Here is a 20,380-nt window from a genome sequence, read left to right on the forward strand (position 1 = left end):
ATTTTCAGATTACACATTTATTGCCCACAATGGTGGAAGATACGACTCATACTTTATTGTTAAGGAACTGATTTTCTGAAAAACTACAGGTACAATTGATAACCCAAGGTGGCCGTCTCTTGTGTGTGGCGCTACCCGATTTGTCTATAAGGTTCATAGACTTTAGAATTTTATCCCCATGAAACTCAGTAAATTACCACAGGCCATGGGTTTTTCAGGTGGCAAAGGACATTTTCCACACTTTTTCAATACCAGAGAAAACCAGAGCTATGTCGGCCCCATACCTGCTGTAAAATATTATGGGGTGGGGTACATGTCACCTGGTGAGAAGGTAGAGTTCCTGGAGTGGTATGAGACACAGGTAAATACAACTTTTGACTTCAAGGCTGAGCTAAAATCTTATTGCAAACAGGATGTTGAAATTTTGAGACGCTCCTGCGAGATCTATAGAGAGCGTATTATGCAAATGACACAGAAAAATGTCAAAAAATACTGTAAGCGTCAAAAGCAAACGATTGTAGTGAGCAGATGTGTTGATCCTTTTCAGCTCCTCACCCTGGCCTCGGTGTGTATGGCAATGTACCGATTTAAATTTCTTCCAAAAAAGACCATATAGGTGATAATTATCACAAGGCAAAAAAGCGCTACTCGTCACCCGCTATACAGTGGCTCATGTATGTAGCCCACTCCGAGAACATCGACATACAGCACGCTTTGAGAGGCGGTGAAAAACAGGTCGGGAAATATTTTCTAGATGGTTATGCCTATGTTAACGGCCAACACATAGCCTTTGAATTTCAGGGTTGTTTTTACCACGGTTGTCCCGTGTGCTATAATGAAAATGACACGAATAAGGTCACAAACACATCCTACGGCCAGTTATATTACACCTGTTTAGCTAAAAAGCCTTACTTACAGTGCTGCGGGTACACAGTAAGAGTGATGTGGGAGCATGGGTGGAATGAAATGGTTGAAAATGATTCTAACCTTCAAACATTTCTCCACCAGATGGAATTCCCCGTTCCTTTAGACCCCTGTGACGCGCTTTATGGCGGATGAACTAACGCCATCAAGCTCTATCACCATCTGGAAGAAGGGGAGACTTTACATTACTACGATTTCACCAGCCTGTACCCCTTTGTAAACAAAACTAAAACATACCCTGTAGGCCATCCAGACATCATCTATGACAATTTTGGATTCATTAAAAAATACTTTGGCATTGCTAAAGTCAAGGTCTACCCACCGAGAGATTTATTTTTTCCAGTTCTACCGGTAAAACTCAACAAAAAATTAATGTTTCCCCTTTGCTACACTTGCGCTGTAAATTCCCAGGCAGGTGTTTGTGCTCATAGTGATGAAGAATGTGCCTTGACAGGCACCTGGTGCACTATAGAGCTCGAGATGGCGATAGAAAAAGGGTATCGGATCGCGCACATCTATGAAATATGGCATTTTCCTAAAACCACTGATGAACTGTTTGCTCCCTACATTAAATTACATCTTAGGGATAAGCAGGAAGCCTCTGGTTACCCTAGCTGGTGCACTGATGACGACAAGAAAAGGCAGTACATTGACTCCTTTCTTGAAAAAGAAGGTGTCCAATTACGGCCTGAAAATATAGCTGTCAATCCTGCTAAGAGACAGATCTCCAAGCTTTTCTTAAATTCTTTATGGGGAAAGTTTGCTCAGAGATCTAAACTATCATGTACCAGCATTGTTAGGGACCCAGATGAGCTTTTTAAGTATTTGTTCCTGCCTTACTATGACATCTCGATGTTACATTTCCTTGATGATGACACCACAACCATTAACTGGAAATACGCAAAAGGGCACCACACACTCAACAAAAACACAAACATTTTTATAGCGTGTTTTACAACAGCGTATGGCCGGCTAGAGCTCTATTCGCTGTTGGACAGGCTGCAGGAGAGGTGCCTTTATCACGACACAGATTCAGTTATTTTTGTACAGAGAGATGGTGAGTGGTAGCCGCCCTTAGGCGATTACCTGAGGGAACTGACCAGTGAAATACCCGATGGTACACACATAACAGAATTTGTATCCGCGGGCCCCAAAACTTATGGGTACAAACTCAACACCGGTAAAACTCTACAGTCTAAAAGATCTAGTTCTGGACTACCCGCGCAATTCTGACACAGATACACAGAAACGTATTGTCGTACAGCAGCCATCCATTGTGAGAAATAAAAAGTACTGGGATATTGAGATGAGGCCATTACGTAAAACACAAAAGTGCGTTTACACAAAGCGGCGACTAATTGACGATTTCACTACCTTACTTTTTGGGTATTAGTCGAGTATTGTGATGGATACACGCCTGCAACACCCATTCTCATGCATTCTAGCAGGGCCGTCTAATTCTGGAAAGAGCTATTTTGTAAAACAACTGCTGTATAATATTGAAACTAATTTTTCTCAGAAACCTGATAATATTGTTTGGTTTTATTCGTGTTGGCAGAAACTATATGATGAAATCTCTCTCTCTTTTCCCCACGCCAGATTTGTGGAGGGTCTGCCGAATACATTCGTAGATGACGAATTATTCCCGCCGGAGAAGGTGAATTTGGCTATTGTTGATGATCTCATGGAGAGTGCTAGTGAAAATTGTGAGATAGAAAAAGCCTTTACCAAGTATGTGCACCACAGAAATCTCAGCATTTTCTACCTGGTAAAAAACATATTTTGTCAGGGTAAGAAAAGCCGCATGATAAATTTAAACACAAAGTACATGGTGCTTTTTAATAACCCCCGAGATAAATTACAAATTTTAACTCTAGCTCGTCAGATGTACCCCGGAAAAACACGTTTTTTCCTAGAAGCTTTTGAGGATGCCACGCGAGAGCCTTATGGGTATTTGCTTGTAGATTTGAGAGCCAATACCCCTGAGGATCTTCGCTTAAGGACCGGATTGTTTCCACCAGTGTTGCCTGCTGTCTATGTTCAAAAGAAAAGCACTTCTAAAAAGTGAATTTTACCCAGGTATCAGACATTCTACGCTGTGTGCGTTGTGATGTAAAGATGTCTGAGAGACTCCGGCGTAACTGGGCTCTCTTAAAAACTCTGGTGAAAGCAACCCCCACTGTCCGAAAGTCTATTTTGCGCAATGCAAGCAGTGATCTAATTACAGCCATAGGCGAGATTGCTTTAAACATCTTAAAAGGCAGGATTCCGCTGAAAGAGCGTCAAAAAGGCATATTAAAGAAGTGGCGTAAAGCTATAAGAACCCTGAGCGACAGATCTCAGCCCATAAAGAAAAAGAAGCCGCTACTAAAGCAGGCCGGCGGGTTTATCGGCCCTCTTTTAGCTTTTGCAATCCCTATAATAACAAGTCTGCTCGCAGGAAGATAATGGAGCATAAAGAGAAAATGTATCTAGTCCCCAAACAGGAGCTAGACAAACTAAGACCCGGTACTACAGATAACATACGCGACAGTGTTATTCGACGCCTTGATGGTGAAATTAGCGACATTTTACAATGTCGCGACATTCCCGATGATGTGAAAATTAAAATGTATAGCTCTGTGCTACAGCACTACTTGGTACATACAAGGCACAGCTCAAAAGAAGTAACGGCTTTAAATCTCGTTAGCACTCCTGATCCTGATCAGCAACAATTGGCAAATACCGACTCTGATAAAAATCATGAGGTCGCTGAAATTGTCAGCCATATAAACCAAAGATATAAAAAGAATGCTGAATTTTTACTAAACAGGTTACTGCAGAATAAAAATGTTACAGCCTGGAATAATAAAGCTGAATTTATTTTCAAAGGATCCGTAATACCAGGGTCTAACTTACTGGATTTGGTACGTAGTACAATGCAGAGTCATGCTCTGACCGGCAGAAATTTACCGCTGGGTTGGGATTCATTTATGCAGGCTATGGCCGAGCTAAATATACCGTCTACAGTTGTTGGTAACCCCACTACTAGGAAGCTTTTAGATGAATTAAAAATTTCCAGCAGGGAGAAACACGCTGTATCTACACCACAGAAGCTAGCCACAACGCCACGTACAATTCAATCTTTACATTCCCCGTCATTAGGTACCACACGCGGAACTCTGCTACCTAAAAAAAGTTGTCTACCGATGCTACAAACCATGTGGCTCACGATGTAAAGAATGTACTGGATAAATGCTGTACTTGGCTTGTAACACTATATTATTTATTTTGTAAGAAGTGTAATGCTAATTGTACTTGTGATACTATTTATTTATTTTGTAAGAAGTGAGTTGATGTATGATCATTGTACTATTTAATGTTTTTGCTTTTATACTCTGTAAGAATTTTTATAATATTAAAATGTCTTTGAGATGTATTTATTTTACAATAAAATCTTTTTAAACTTTTACAATATCGTGTCTTTGGTTTTTATAATCATATAAAACACACCGCTTCATACTTGCGGGTGTTGTAATATGGTCACATACATAATGTGCCCTGGCCCATCTAATAGGATATAATTATATAACTGGGTCAGTGTGTTACAAACACCTACTAAGCTGTGTTGATTGACTGACCTTGACTGACCATTAGCTGTATGTCTTGCCCGGACACCTGTAAAATGAGCTTTCACACAAGGCCGGCGTCACACTCGGCGTAAGACAATACGGTCCGTTTTTTACGGCCGTAATACGGGGAAATGTTCCCAAAATATTGATCCGTAGTCAGGGTGTATCAGCGTATTTTGCGCATGGCATCCTCCGTATGTAATCCGTATGGCATCCGTACTGCGAGATTTTCTCGCAGGCTTGCAAAACCGACATCTAATGGATTTATGTGCTCAAATGTTCGGGAAAACATATATACAGTATGTATATATATATATGTCATTGAGGCACATATATATATATATATTCTGTATTTATATTTCATTCAGCGCGATATCTGTGAAAAGCCGGTAATTAAATTGCCGGCTTTTCATTTCTCCTGCACAAACCCGACAGGATATGAGACATGGTTTACATACAGTAAACCATCTCATATCCCCTTTTTTTTTTGCATATTCCACACTACTAATGTTAGTAGTGTGTATGTGCAAAATTTCAGTGCTGTAGCTGCTAAAATAAAGGGTTAAATGGCGGAAAAAATTGGCGTGGGCTCCCGCGCAATTTTCTCCGACAGAATGGTAAAGCCAGTGACTGACGGCAGATATTAATAGCCAGGAGAGGGTCCATGGTTATTGGCCCCCCCGTGGCTAAAAACATCTGCCCCCAGCCACCCCAGAAAAGGCACATCTGGAAGATGCGCCTATTCTGGCACTTGGCCACTCTCTTCCCACTCCCTGTAGTGGTGGGATATGGGGTAATGAAGGGTTAATGCCACCTTGCTATTGTAAGGTGACATTAAGCCAGATTAATAATGGAGAGGCGTCAATTATGACACCTATCCATTATTAATCCAATAGTACGAAATGGTTAATAAAACACACACACACATGATTACAAAGTATTTTAATGAAATAAACACAGCGGTTGTTTTAATATTTTATTGCTCTCTCAATCCATTAGGAAACCCTCGCTTGGCAAAATAATAAACGCACAAGATACATACCTTCTGCTGACCCGTCTCGTCCCACGAAGTAATCCATCTGAAGGGGTTAAAATAATTTACAAGCAGGAGCCCTGCTAATGCAGCGGTGTGCTCGTGCTTGTAATTCCCCGGAGAATGAAGGAAATGTAGGTCATTGACCTACATTTCCTTCAGTCGCGGTGATGCGCCCCCTGGTGGATCAGATTTTTATTTTTGAAGGATAACACCAGACTTGTGTGTGTTTTAGGGCAAGTTTCATGTGTCAAGTTGAGTGTGTTGAGTTGCGTGTGGCGACATGCATGTAGCAAGTTTTGTGAGATGAGTTTTGTGTGGCGATATGCATGTAGCAACTTTTTGTGTGTCGAGTTGCATGTGACAGGTTAGTGTAGGAAGTTGTGTGCAGCAAGTTTTGCGTGTGGTGAGTTTTGCATGGGGTGAGTTTTGCGCGTGGCGAGTTTTATGTGTGGTGTGTTTTGAGTATGTGCAAGCTTTGTTTGAGGCAACTTTTGTATGTGTTGCAACTTTTGTGCATGTGGCAATTTTTCCACGTGTGCAAGTTTTGCGTGTGGCGAGTTTTCCATGAAGTGAGTTTTTGCATGTGGCGAATTTTGCGCGTGGCGAGTTTTGAGTGTCGACTTTTGTGTTTTAACTTTTATGTGGCGAGGTTGGTGTATGTGTGGTGAAATGTGTGCTAAGGGTGGTATACGTGTTCAAGCACGTGGTAGTGTGTGGCGCACTTTGTTTGTGTTCATATCCTCATGTGTGGTGAGCAACTGTACGGTATATACTCTTTGGCACCATCGCTCTCATTCTTTAAGTCCCCCTTGTTCACATCTGGCAGCTGTCAATTTGCCTTCAACACTTTTCCTTTCACTTTTTCCCCATTATGCAGATAGGGGCAAAATTGTTTGGTGAATTGGAACGCGTGGGGTTAAAATTTCACCTCACAACATAGCCTATGATGCTCTCGGGGTCCAGACGTGTGACTGTGCAAAATTTTGTGGCTGTAACTGCGACAGGTGCAGATGCCAATCCTGGACATACAGACACACATACACACACACATTCAGCTTTATATATTAGATAGATGCAAACATATATAAGTTTTATGCATAAGTTCCATACAAGTCACAGCACCATCAATGTATTAGTTACTGCACAACTCTGTGTGCCTACCATTCCTGCATTAACATAACATCAATAAATCAGGAAATAATTACCCATCTGTATAGATAGTCTCGCCTAGACTTCGGCCACGTACGCCAATGCGCGTTTCGCGCTTTAATTGTGTCGCTTCCTCAAGGGGCATTGATGGTGCTGTGACTTGTATGGAACTTATTCATCTCATGCTTGTTACACATATTTTTCAAGCACATGCACTCATCATATGGTAAATTCAATATCTGCAATTGTATACACTCCTTTTTATCATCTCTGTTTGCAATTTCCTCTATACATTTCCTGACCTTTTCTTCAGCCGGTTATTACAACCATGGATTTTTTCACTGATTCTTTATTAAGAAACCCATGTAGTACTTGTTTGCAATTATTTGCACATGGTTTTGTTCTTTAATAAAATTTTGTATTTGTTGGTATCTTTGGACTCAATTTTCTCATTATTTAGAATCAATATTTTGTTGTCTACTCAGCTAAAATTTGAAGATAAGAAAGTATGGCATATAGGGAATCTCCAACTTACCTGGTAAACTCCAGCCATGAAAGTTAAGGCTGTGGCCACTGTAATTGCATAACAGCCTCGACCACAAACTGTTCCATTATCGGCAATCGTTGAATTTAATATGATGTCCCCCTCCTCTGGAAAACCTGCAGCTCGGAGCTGCTTGTTCACAGACTGGCCTACCATCAGACACAATACCCCAAATGTACCAACACAATTATGGCGAGATGTAGCCATAAGAAAATAGATGATACAGCAAAAAAAATTAGTGTATAGGCCATAAATTGGATCTTGGCTTGCCAATAGTGAATATGCTATGGCCTGAGGAATGGTCACAATGCCAACTATGATGCCAGACACAATGTCACCTGGCAAATATTCCTTAACTTTATAGCGAGGAAGCCAGGTAAGCACAGGGAATAGTTCAAAGAGAAATCTGCCTAATTTTCCTGGGCTATTTCTATAGCATTGTTTGGTTTTTTCCCAAATGACTACTTTAAGATCGAGAGCTGGCTTGATTTGCTCTTCAAGTTCCACTGATTTATAAGTAAGTGACATCTGGTCTGGGAACTCATTCTTGATAGGATAATCAGAATCCATACACTAGAATAAAAAAACATATTTAATCAGTGTTATGACCGTCTATAGTAATAATTAGTAATAATAATGATGCATTCAAATTGACAATAAGTCACCAATTCCTTGACAATTATTTTCTGACTGTTTTACACAAAGCACCAAAATATTTAAAAGACATGCACCTTTTTAATGCATATTAAAGGAACAGTTAAAAGTCTTTGTAAACATGTGCAAAATTGACAGACCTAGGGCACAGCTCCATAACATGTTTGGAACTGGATATGTATGTTTTGTAGTAATTAATGTTTTTCTTAAATGTAAATGAGCTGTTCCAGGCTATGGACTGGGCTCTGATCTGTATGAGAATCTGCCTCCAGATATTATTTTTAGTAAAAGGGAGTGTTACCAATGTGAGATATGTAACTAACACAGAACAATAGAACTGAGTTTTATCATCTTACAAATACATTAGCTGCAGCTGTCACAGCTCTGCTGTATTGCAACACTGGCTGCCTGTGAGATGGAAGCTGAGAGGAATGTGCAGATGTGTCAGGTATAATCACACACAGCTCTGCAATGAGATCAGGAAAGGAGAGAGCAGCCTATATATCACACTGGTAACACCCCTTTCATCTACCGTTCTGTGTTAGTTACATGTCTCGCATTGGTAACTCTCCCTTTTACTAAAAATAATAGCTGGAGGCAGATTCTCATACAGATCAGTGTCTGGCCCTTATTGTGGAACTGCTCATTTACATATAAGAGATTCTTTTTAATAAAACATTTTAAATTATTAAGGAATATGACATCCTTTTATAGTTAATTAAACATAAGTTAAATAAGTTAAGCATACATGTATATCAAGTTTAAGACCCTCATAATTTATTTACGAATGTAGCTCACAGGAATGGGGGATGTGTGCCTTTGTGCATTCTGTTTTGTACATGTATGTGATTTACTTAAAATGTCACAGTGAAAGTTAAATGAAAACTGTTGTCTTGGAAACCAGAGATATGCTGCTGTACAGACTGATCAATCACAATGAAAGAGTCTGGTTCCGCAAGCTTTCCTGGCTCCAAACCTCTCAATTGTGTTACTAAGGTCAGAGTCCTCTATCTAAACAGCCTGACACCCTCAATAGAGACAGCAACATCTACATGGCTAACAAAGGGGAGGGACTCGCCTTTAACCATGTACAGTAAGTCCACTCAAGGCATTGTTGGTTGCAATGGAAACCTGAGGCCAAGTGATGCCCTTGCGGTTTGCCAGCTATGGTGGTCTGCTAGATCAAGTGTCAGTGTGTTAGGACTGGGGGAACGCACCGAGTAAATAGAAAGATGTTATCAGGTGTGTTCGCAGTCTGGGGTCCACCGTGCAGGAGAGAACCTGCTGCTAGCAAATGGCAGCGCTATATGGCGGTGGAAGCGAACTCTGTTAAGCCACAGGGCCATGGTACCGCACAAAGAGCGCAAGCAAGGAGTCACCGAACTCAGTCCCAAGACTTGGGATTTGAGTCCGTCTAGACTACTTGTGCTCGACACCGCTATTGGGTGTAAGAAATAAACTGCAATATTTTGAGTACAAGAGTGCGAGCTGTGCCGTACTGGCGGACGCCACCAACCACCCAGGCTTGTGCTAAAAAAGCGCACTAATGGCGCGTGGCGCCTTACTGGCGGTCACTGCAGTAGATGCTGTTATGTGTGTAAGTGCTGACAGTTCAGCCGGGCGCTAGATAGCAGCCATACACCATACGGGAATAGTCATACAATAGGGATGGGATATTTAACCCTCCGTCAGGGGCAACTGATCTGACAGGCGCAGCTCACTTAGTTTCATTTCTCTATTTTCAGTGGTTTGTCTGGGAAACACCCTCCTCCCAGTACCTTCCTAACTTTAAAGGCTGTATGAAACCTGAAAAGCCTCTTGTGCTGCAGAGCTGCAGGAGATCAGATATCGGTGTTTTGGCTTCTCAGGCTCATTGCCCCTGAATGCGTCACACCTTTGACGGTTAGAATTTGCTGTTTTTATTCATCCCAATTGTTTTTTTAGCTTCTTTTATGAATAGCTAGTGCTAAATTTGTGGATTTGTCATAGAAGGTTTTGTTAGAAATAAGAGTGTGCTTCTCAGGCACATTGCACCCTAACACATATTTTCTCTCTTGCTTCACCTTTTCTTCTGAAATGGTGAGGAGAATATTTGACTTGTCCAATGCCCTTCATGTTGAGCAAGTGCAAAATATACTGCTTGATTATGATACAGACCCTTTACAGCTAGAAGATTTAGGGGAAGAAAGTGACATTGATTCAGAAGATGATGTGGAAGAATGTCCAGATGTGTCTGATACAGATCAAGATGGAGAGAGTGAGGAGGATGCTCAAGACATAGAAACATATTACTTTTCTGGTTATTAAACATTTTGTTTCCACCTGATTATGTGTATTGTCATTTATTACATTCCTATTAAGGTAACTGATCACTTTTAGAGCATTGAAATTAGCCAATTTTCTAGCCTGTGCTGGACAGGCGCAATGCCCCTAAACTCGTTATGAAACATATTGCCCCTGACGGAGGGTTAAGAACGACTTGCACTCATCAACACACACACGTATACAAATGTACACTAGCGCATGGCCGTGCAGTCACGCAAACCTTTTATAGCTGCAGCATGTACAGGACCTTCCCAGAAGGACCAATGGGAGGCTGCCACAGAAGTTGAGCACCTTCAGGACCTTCCTGGAGGACCAATGGGATCTGCTGCAGTATCTGAGCATGTGACCCTCGATCTCCAATGGGAGATCTTGCCCTGGGCATGCTCAGAAGAGGAAAAGCAGGACTTAGTCCCAAAAGCGTCTGCTCCCCGCTGCCCAGCACTGGCTTCAATGGCAGAAGCTGGAAAAGCAGCAGTAACCCTTTGTGCAGAGTGAGACTGAGGAAGACGCTGGGACCGACATCTCCGCTGAGCAGACTCCACTGCGGCAGGAGAAGAATGGGAGACTGCAGAGGAGATGACCCGAGATTCCCCCTGTGCAGAGGCGGGAACTCAACCCCTAACATTACCCCCCCAGGGACCCCTCTTGGACCTCGCTACGCTCGAAGGCAGCAATTAGCTGTGGAGCCCGAATGTGCTCAGCAGGCTCCCAGGACCTGTCCTCAGGACCACAACCCTTCCAGTCCACCAAATAAAATTTTTTGCCACATACCACCTTGCACCCCAAAATAGCATTCACCTCGTAATCGTCCGTAGACGAACCCGATGTCCCGGCAGATGACTCGGAAAACCGTGACATGTATACGGGCTTCAAAAGGGACACATGAAAGGTGTCGGTGGTACCCAGGCGTGGCGGAAGGGCTAAATGGTAGACCACAGGGTTAACCTGTTCGAGGACCTTGAAAGGACCCAAGTAGCGAGGTGCAAACTTAGTGGACTCAACTCGCAGCCTGATGTTACGGGCGGAGAGCCACACTAAATCGACAGGAGCAAAGGTTGGAGCAGGGCGCCGATGTGCATCGGAAGACATCCTCATTCTCTCCTTGGAGGCCCGAATGGCATCCTGAGTGCGGTCCCAAATGTCCCGTGCCTCCACAGCCCAGTGTGCCACCCTGGAGTCGGCAGAAGACACGGGCATGGGCACAGGTACCCGCGGATGCTGACCATAGTTAAGGAGGAATGGAGTCTGTCCAGTGAAGTAGGCTACAACGTTGTTCAGCGCAAACTCTGCCCATGATAGCAAAAATGCCCAGTCATCCTGCCTGGCTGAAACAAAATGTCGCAGATATGTGACCAAGGTCTGGTTGGCCCTCTCTACCAACCCATTTGTCTCGGGATGATATGCAGAAGAGAAATTTAACTCACTGCTGAGAAGATGACAAAGCTCTCTCCAAAACCAAGACGCAAACTGGGGACCCCGGTCATTGACAATTTTGTCCAGCATACCGTGTAGGCAGAATATGTGTTTTATAAACAACGCTGCCAAGGCCCGTGCAGAAGGTAGCCATGGAAGCGGCACCAAGTGTACTATTTTAGAGAAATGATTGGTGATAACCCAAATTATGGTACAGCCACGAGACTTGGGCAAACCCACCTCAAAGTCCATCTTGACCATCTCCCAGGGCCTGACTGCCACCAGCAGGGGATACAATAACCCAGGTGGCCATTGTCGAGGAGACTTATTTTTGGCGAGAAAGACACACGCCGGAATATGGTCTCTGACGTCACGGACCTTATGTGGCCACCAGTACATTCTCGCCAGCAGCTCAGATGTCCTCTTTGCCCAAAGTGTCCACCCGCTCTGGACGAATGAGCCCAAGAGAGAACCTCCAGTCGCAAATTAATGGGTACAAAAGTCTTGCCTGGAGGCACAGACTCTAGCAAAACTGGAGCTACGGTTCTCAGGCTCTTAGAAGGGACAATAAGCCGAGGCTCCCCTTCCTCCTCCTCAGATGACACAACGGAGTGAGGGCATCAGCACGAATGTTCTTCTCCCCAGCGAGATAATGGAGAATGAAGTGGAACCGGGAGAAGAACAAGGACCATCTGGCCTGACGAGAATTCAGCCGCTGAGCTGTACATAAATAAACCAAATTTTTGTTGTCTGTGAAGACTTGGAAGGGAAAGCAAGCTCCCTCCAAAAGATGTCTCCACTCCGAGAAGGCCAACTTCATTGCTAGCAACTCCCTATCCCCAATGGAATAATTCCTCTCCACTGGTGTGAAAGTCTTGGAGAAGAAGAAGAAGAAGAAGCAATGATGCTTCTGACCTTGAGCATCCTTTTGGAAGAGGACTGATCCAGCACCAACGGATGAGGCATCCACCTCCATTATGAATGGCTTATCAACATCGGGACGATGTAGGATGGGAGTGCTAGCAAAATGAGACTTAATAGAAGTGAAAGCCTTGGAGACCTCCTCAGACCACAATTTGGGATTTGCTCCCTTCTTGGTGAGGGCTACCAAAGTTGAGAAGTGGGGAATGAACTGGCGATAGTAATTAATGAACCACATAAAGCGCTGCACCACTTTAAGAGAATGGGGTTCTTGCCAGTCCATCACAGCCTGTAGTTTGGCAGGATCCATAGCCAGTCCCTGGACGGAGATGAAATAGCCCAGGAAAGGTAAAGACTCCTGCTCAAACATACACTTCTCCAACTTTGCATAGAGGGAATTAGCCCGTAAGAGGTCAAAGACCCGGCCAACATCTCTCCGGTGGGAGTCAATATCTGGAGAGAAGATGAGAATATCATCCAGATAGACTATGACCGAGGTGGAGAGCATATCCGGGAAGATATCGTTGACAAAGTCTTGGAAAACGGCTGGGGCATTACAGATCCCGAAGGGCATCACCAGATACTCATTGTGCCCATCCCTGGTATTAAAAGCCATCTTCCATTCGTCCCCCTCAGGGATGCAAATCAGGTTATAAGCGCCCCGCAGATCTAATTTGGTGAATGCCCTTGCTCCCCTTAGCCTGTCAAAGAGCTCAGAAATCAGGGGCAACGGGTACTTATTTTTAATAGTGATGGCGTTAAGACCCCTGTAATCGATGCATGGACATAATTCCCCATTCTTTTTCTGCACGAAGAAGAACCCCACCCCTGCAGGTGACACTGACTTCCTAATGAACCCTCTTGCCAAATTCTCCTGGATGTATTGAGACATAGTCTCCATCTCAGGGAGAGAGAGAGGATAGACCCATCCCTGAGGAGGTTCAGCTCCAGGCATGAGATCAATAGGACAGTCATAGGGGCGATGAGGCGGAAGGGTCTCTGTAGCCTTTTTGGAGAAGACGTCTGCATAGCACCAATAGCACTTGGGAAGGGATGAAAGATCTGTGGGTATCTCGGTAGTGGAAACCTGTACGCACTCTCTCACACATCTGCCCTTACAAGACTCACTCCAACCCAATATCATCCCAGAGGTCCACTCAATATGTGGGGAGTGGAAACAGAGCCAGGGTATTCCCAGCAGAATCTCATCCATTCCCTCGGGAAGGACAAGAAGGGAAATAATCTCCTGGTGGGAAGGGGACATGGACAATGTGAAAGGGACAGTCTGGTGTGTGATCTGTAAAGGGAGTGTCGACCCATTCACTACTCTAACAGTTACTGGCTTTGCGAGCATCACCAGAGGTATTGCGTGGCGCAGAGCAAAAGCAGAGGACATGAAATTTCCCTCTGCCCCAGAATCCACACAAAGCTCGATAGTTAGAGAGGATGAGCCTAACATGATTGACCCTTTGAAGGACAGCTTGGAGGAAAACGCTGCTGTGTCTAGTGAACCCCCTCCAATGGTTACTAGACGCGATCGTTTACCCGACCGCCGTGGACATTTATTGGCATAATGTCCTTGTTGTTGGCAATTTCTACAAACCACGGGTACTCGAGCAGTCTGAGACTTAGGTTCCCCTCGAGAAACCTCCATGGCCTCATGGGAGTCAGATGCCAGAACAGGAGATTCTAGAGGTCTGGCAAAGGTGGGAGCCAGCCGAAACCTCTGCCTACACTGGGTCCGCTCTAACCTCCGCTCGTTAAAACAGAGGTCGATGTGGGTAGATATAGAAATGAGCTCCTCCAGTGAGGCGGGAATCTCCCTGGTGGCCAAGGCGTCCATCACATGGTCTTCCAGTCCTTTCCAGAACACTGGAATAAGAACTTTATCTGGCCATTCTAGCTCAGAGGCTAGAGTCTGGAATTGGACGGCAAACTGGCTGACCATGGACGAACCCTGAGTTACTGCCAACAATTGGGGCGTGGTATCGTGGGTGACACGGGGTCCCAAAAAGACCTGCCTCAGAGCGTCCAATAAGAGAGGAGCACTCTTCACCACATGATCATCACGCTCCCAAAGCGGCGTTGTCCACTCCAATGCCCTGCCCGACAAAAGAGAGAAAATAAATCCCACTTTCGCCCATTCCGTAGGAAAACGTGCAGACATGAGCTCAAGATGTATGGAGCACTGACTCACGAATCCCCGACATAGCTTACTGTCACCAGCAAACTTGTCTGGAAGTGGGAGACAGGAAATAGTCAGAGCAGGGGTGGCAGCGGACAGACTGGCTGCAGCTACACTTGCAGCCTGAACAGCGACTGCAGTGACATCCACAGCTGAGGTTGTACGCTCTAGAGCTGCCAACCTACCCTCCAGCTGCTGGATGTACCGCTGTAGACGCTGATCGTCCGCCATTTACTAGTCAGACCCTGGCGCTAGTGTTCTGTTATCAGGTGCATTCGCAATCCAGGGTCCACCGTGCAGGAGAGAACCTGCCGCTAGCAAATGGCAGCGCTATATGGCAGTGGAAGCGAACTCTGTTAAGTCACGGGGCTGCGGTACCGCACAAAGAGCGCAAGCAAGGAGTCACCGAACTCAGTCCCAAGACTCGGGATTTGAGTCCGTCTAGACTACTTGTGCTCGACACCGCTACTGGGTGTAAGAAATAAACTGCAATATTTTGAGCACAAGAGTGCGAGCTGTGCTGTACTGGCGGACGCCACCAACCACCCAGGCTTGATCTAAGAAAGCGCTCTAATGGTGCGTGGCGCCTTACTGGCGGTCACAGCAGTAGACGCTGTTGTGTGTATAAGTGCTGACAGTTCAGCCGGGCGCTAGATAGCAGCCATACACCATACGCGAACAGTCATACAATAGGGATGGGATATTTAAGAACGACTTGCACTCATCAACACACACATGTATACAAATGTACACTAGCGCATGGCCGTGCGGTCATGCAAACCTTTTATAGCTGCAGCATGTACAGGACCTTCCCAGAAGGACCAATGGGAGGCTGCCACAGAAGTTGAGCACCTTCAGGACCTTCCTGGATGACCAATGGGATCTGCTGCAGTTTATCTGAGCATGTGACCCTCGATCTCCAATGGGAGATCTTGCCCTGGGCATGCTCAGAAGAGGAAAAGCAGGACTTAGTCCCAAAAGTATCTGCTCGTCGCTGCCCAGCACTGGCTTCAGTGGCAGAAGCTGGAAAAACAGCAGTAACTATTTGCACAGAGTGAGACTGCGCAAGATGCTGGGACCGACATCTCCGCTGAGCAGGCTCCACTGCGGCAGAAGAAGAATCGGAGACCGCAGCGGAGATGACCTGAGATTCCCCCTGTGCAGAGGTGGGAACTCAACCCCAACACAGTGTAACATCATATATATACTGTATATATGTACTGCAGTGTAGAAGAGCAGCAACACGAGTATAACATATTGAAGTCCAACAGATGAACCAATTAGAAAAAAAAAGTAAAGATTTCAATAAAATTTGAAAAAATAAAACACAGTAAATGTAAAAAGAGAATCGTGGAAAAAATTTTCACCACTAAAAACAGAGGTTTTTTTGTAAAAATAGAAATTAATAAAATACAGTAAATATAAGCCTCATCTGGAAACTATAAAACTATCACTTTATCTTGTATGGTTAACTTTGCAAAAAAATAAATAAGTATAAAAACCATACTGAAACAGAAAAAATAGAATAAAAAGATACCAAAAAGTTGTATTTAAAATTAAGTGGTATAAAAAAAAATAAAAACTAAATCTTGCAAGGAAAAAAGAAGCCCTCATATAGCTCTGTTGGCAGAAATATAAAAAATAGTTATGGGCGCCAGTATAAGGCAATATTAAAGCAAAATATTTTTCATAAAGAAAGTGTGTAAAAGTTGTAAAACATAAATAAGCTATATACATATATCATGTCATCATTCATATCGACCTAAAGAACAAAGCTGTCTTATCACTTGTACCGCACGGTGAACTGTGTGAAAAATAAAAAGCAATTCCTGATTTGCTGGCTTTTATTTATTCGTCATCTGAAAAATCTGAATAAAAAGCGACCAATAAGTGTCAAGTACTGCAAAATTGTACCACTACAAACATCAACTCATCCCAAAAAAAGCAAGAGCTTGTAAATGTAAAAATAAGAGGGTTCTGCTAGCTCATAGGCTTTGGAAAAGTGACATGGCTTACCCCAAAAACCAACCCAGCAAAATCTGTGTTCCTAAATTCAATCAAATGCCATAATTCAGAAACGCATAATGTGTCTAAATAAACTTTAGCTAGCGCCCATGTGTATGGCAAAGGCGTAGTAGGAACCCATTTTAGAATTTACGAGGTGCATGCCTCCAAAAGCATAAGGCTACGTTCACATTTGCGTTGTGCGCCGCAGCGTCGGCGACGCAACGCACAATGCAAATGTGAACGCATGCACAACGCAGCGTTTTGTGACACGTGTCCACTTTTGCATGGTTTTGGGCGCAGAAAAAACTGCAACTTGCTGCGTCCTCTGTGCTCTGACGCATGCACCACAGCGACGCATGTGTCACAAAACGCAAATGCAACGCATGTCCATGCGCCCCCATGTTAAATATAGGGGTGCATGACGCATGCGGCGACGCTGCAGCGCCGAACGCAAATGTGAACGTAGCCTAAGCTGGACACAATATATTGGGAACTAAAGTGGCATATTTTGAATGTTCACACTGCATTTTATGCTCCACACTTTTTTGTGGAAAACACTTGTGAGAACAAATTAGTCACTGTACTTGTAGTTAAATTCACAAAATTGTGAAATTTGCAAAATGGGTTCTCTTTGAGCTCTGCAAATAAACTATTACAGCAAAATCTGCATTCTAAAAGTCAAGTTGTGCTCCTTACTTCAAAATTTTGTTGTGGGACCAAATAGTAGCTTCTCACACATTTTAGGTATCCTTGTGTAACAAAATGAGTAACAATTTGCTGGGTCCATTTTCATCTACTACCCCTTTTAAAAATATAACATTTGCAGATAATATAGCTTTTTAGTGATACTAATGTAACATTTTATTTACCTGAGCCTAAACTTATAAAAAAAAATGTATTTTTACATTTTTTTCCACTTTGCATTAATTGATGTGATCACTTTCATGGTTTTCACCATAAATAGGCCCCTCAAAGTCACTTCAATTCTCAATAGGTCAGCAAAAAATATAGATTTTGTAAATTTTCTTGAAAAAATGTTAAATTGCTACCAATTCTTTTGCCCTTCTACTATATTAACTAAACATATTGACATTTGAAAAATGATGTTGACGTAAAGTATGATAAATATAGGGTGTTAGCTTTTTTAATGGTATGACCACATCGATTCATAGCATAAACATTCAAAGTTTGTGAGTTGATATTTTTTGATATTTTTGATTGTTTTTCAAATTATTGTTACATTTTCAGCTGTTTTCATAAAAATAAACACAAGTGATATTGACCCAAATTTAACACTGAGATATAATACAATTTGTCTCATAAAAAAACCTCCAAGTTACTTGGTTACTTTGAAGCCTTTCAAAGTTATTACCACATAAAGTGACACATTTCAGAATTCAAAATTGGAAGTTGGCTTTGATGGCCAAAACTGTCTTGGTCCGTAACTTATTAAACCATCTTTAGCTCTCCTATATCCTTTTTAAAAGTAAATCTCATATTTGCAATGTGGTCTTTGTAGTTGAGTAATATTACATTTGTATCCTGAGTCGTTTTTATCCCTCATTAAAAGCATACAAAGTTTTTGTTGCTTTTGCTGTTACTGCTTGACATTGAGTACTACTTCTTAACCCAATTATAACCAATATATTCAAGTCCATAAATTATACTGTTATTAAAAGTACAAATAAAAAATTGATAATATTCATTACCTAGAACAAGCACATCAGTGTTGGTGTGTGTAGAGCAGACATTTCAGATAAGTAAATTAAATAATTGATATTGCCATTTCTCATAAGCTACTTTATATCACGAGACATGCCACCAAACCATGTTCTCAATTAAAATGAAAAGCTTTTGCATTTAAGGCCATAAATAAATCTCAACAGAAAACTATTGATATAATGGTGTGCTTGTAGTATTATAAAAACATCAACAGAAAGAAAAACATTATTCTTCAAAAAAATCTAATTATGTGCCAACAAAATGTCAAACCTGAGCCATCGTTGGTCAACTTGCTAAAATTTGGTTGTTCTCAGCTGATCTGCTTACACAGTCATTGGTCTCATTTAAATAACTTTACAGCGAAAGATAGATAGATATATATATCCTGGATGATATGGTGGATGGGAAATTATTACTTCAGTGAAAACAAATATGGAGTTCTCTGTAATTTTCCAAAACAACTTGTGAAATAAAAAGTAAAAACAAAAGGTGGATTTTTAGGTGTGTTATGCTGCAAGGCATTAACATAACCTATGCCAAGAAATTTTTATTATTCGATTACAGGTGGCATAATACTGATTTTCACATGTTGTGTTGTATTTAAACAGCATAATTACTATCCCTCTGTAATTGCAATTAAGCTTGCATACGTACTGCATCATCACACTGCATCAGATGGGTCATTAAATTCTGAAACATTTATTTATATGTTATTAAAATTTATATTAAACAAAAGCATAAAAACCGGTTATCTCAGGTAATCTAATTTTTAACCTCAAAGGTTTTTATGAAGGATTTAACCTCGTCACAATATCTGCCGTACATGTATGATGCAGGTTGGAAAGGGGTGTATGCAGTGGGTCCATGGGGTGACCCCTACCTATACTCAGCTACAGAAAAGAGGAAAAGGAGCGTCAGCCGACACTCCTTCTGAGCATATAAAATCCAAGACAGAAACCAAATACCCTGCTGTAAGTAAATAAGAAAAAGCAATAATGCATATGAATAACATTGGGTCCTTAGTAAACACCATTTTTGATAAAAAAGAAAACGTGGCCCCAGTCCTGCTCAGCCCTTATTCACACAGGACGTTGTTACGATGCATGGTAAGGTTTTAATAATAGTGGTTAGGACCATCTCAAATTTGGGTACACCTTGTCGTTGGTGGGATGGCTTTTATGCTTTTTCTTTAATTAAAAACTGTGTTTAATAAGTACCCTATGTTATTTATATGTACTATTGCTGTTACTTATTTACTTACAGCAGGGAATTTGTTAATTTTGTTTCTGTCTTGGGTTTTGTCTGTTAAATGACCAGTGTGAACCTGACCCTATTTTGCATACATAATAACTTGTACTCCAGTTACTTTTTTCAGTTTAGTTTTAGGTTTATGAATTTAGTGCAGGTAATGGTGTGGCCCTGGCCTCCCTTCTTTGAACTGGGTATTGTATTTAAAAAAGCTTCCCACTAGCTGTGTGTCCATGTTTGGAACCCAGTCCTGCACAGACCTTATTCACAGCAGAGATAAGCGAGCATGCCAGTCACTACTCGCTACTCAATGGAGCATCACTGTGCTCAACATTAGAGATGAGCGAATATGTTTGGAATGCAATACAGGTACATTCGGATTCATGATCGGTAACACGAGCATTTTTCTTATAATCGGAAAAAGTCAGTAACATTTGGTAAAAGATAGAATAAATGCCAGCAATTCATGTGCCGTGTTCAGTAAAATAACATAGTGACAGGTTAGAATAGAATAGTTAGAATAAATATATACACATAGAATACACAGCTATATAGATGTCAGTGACACACACACACACACATATATATATACTAGACTGTGGCCCGATTCTAACGCATCGGGTATTCTAGAATATGCATGT

The 20,380-nt window shown here is 42.3% G+C and overlaps 1 protein-coding gene across 1 annotated transcript in view; it reads right to left on the reverse strand.

The window, feature by feature from the left end:
• LOC143773786 (sulfate transporter-like) overlaps positions 1-18,815 on the reverse strand; it is a 32,388-nt gene extending 13,573 nt beyond the window's left edge. The window contains exons 1-2 of the mRNA XM_077261142.1: positions 18,762-18,815; positions 7,256-7,837 (exon numbers count right to left, since the gene is read on the reverse strand). Coding sequence (XP_077117257.1) covers positions 7,256-7,837; positions 18,762-18,770 — 591 coding nt within the window. The 5' untranslated portion in view covers positions 18,771-18,815. The remainder of the gene's footprint in view (positions 1-7,255; positions 7,838-18,761) is intronic.
• Positions 18,816-20,380: the final 1,565 nt, after the last annotated feature.

Source organism: Ranitomeya variabilis, chromosome 5 (genome assembly GCF_051348905.1).
Source record: "Ranitomeya variabilis isolate aRanVar5 chromosome 5, aRanVar5.hap1, whole genome shotgun sequence".
Classification (NCBI taxonomy): Eukaryota; Metazoa; Chordata; class Amphibia; order Anura; family Dendrobatidae; genus Ranitomeya; species Ranitomeya variabilis.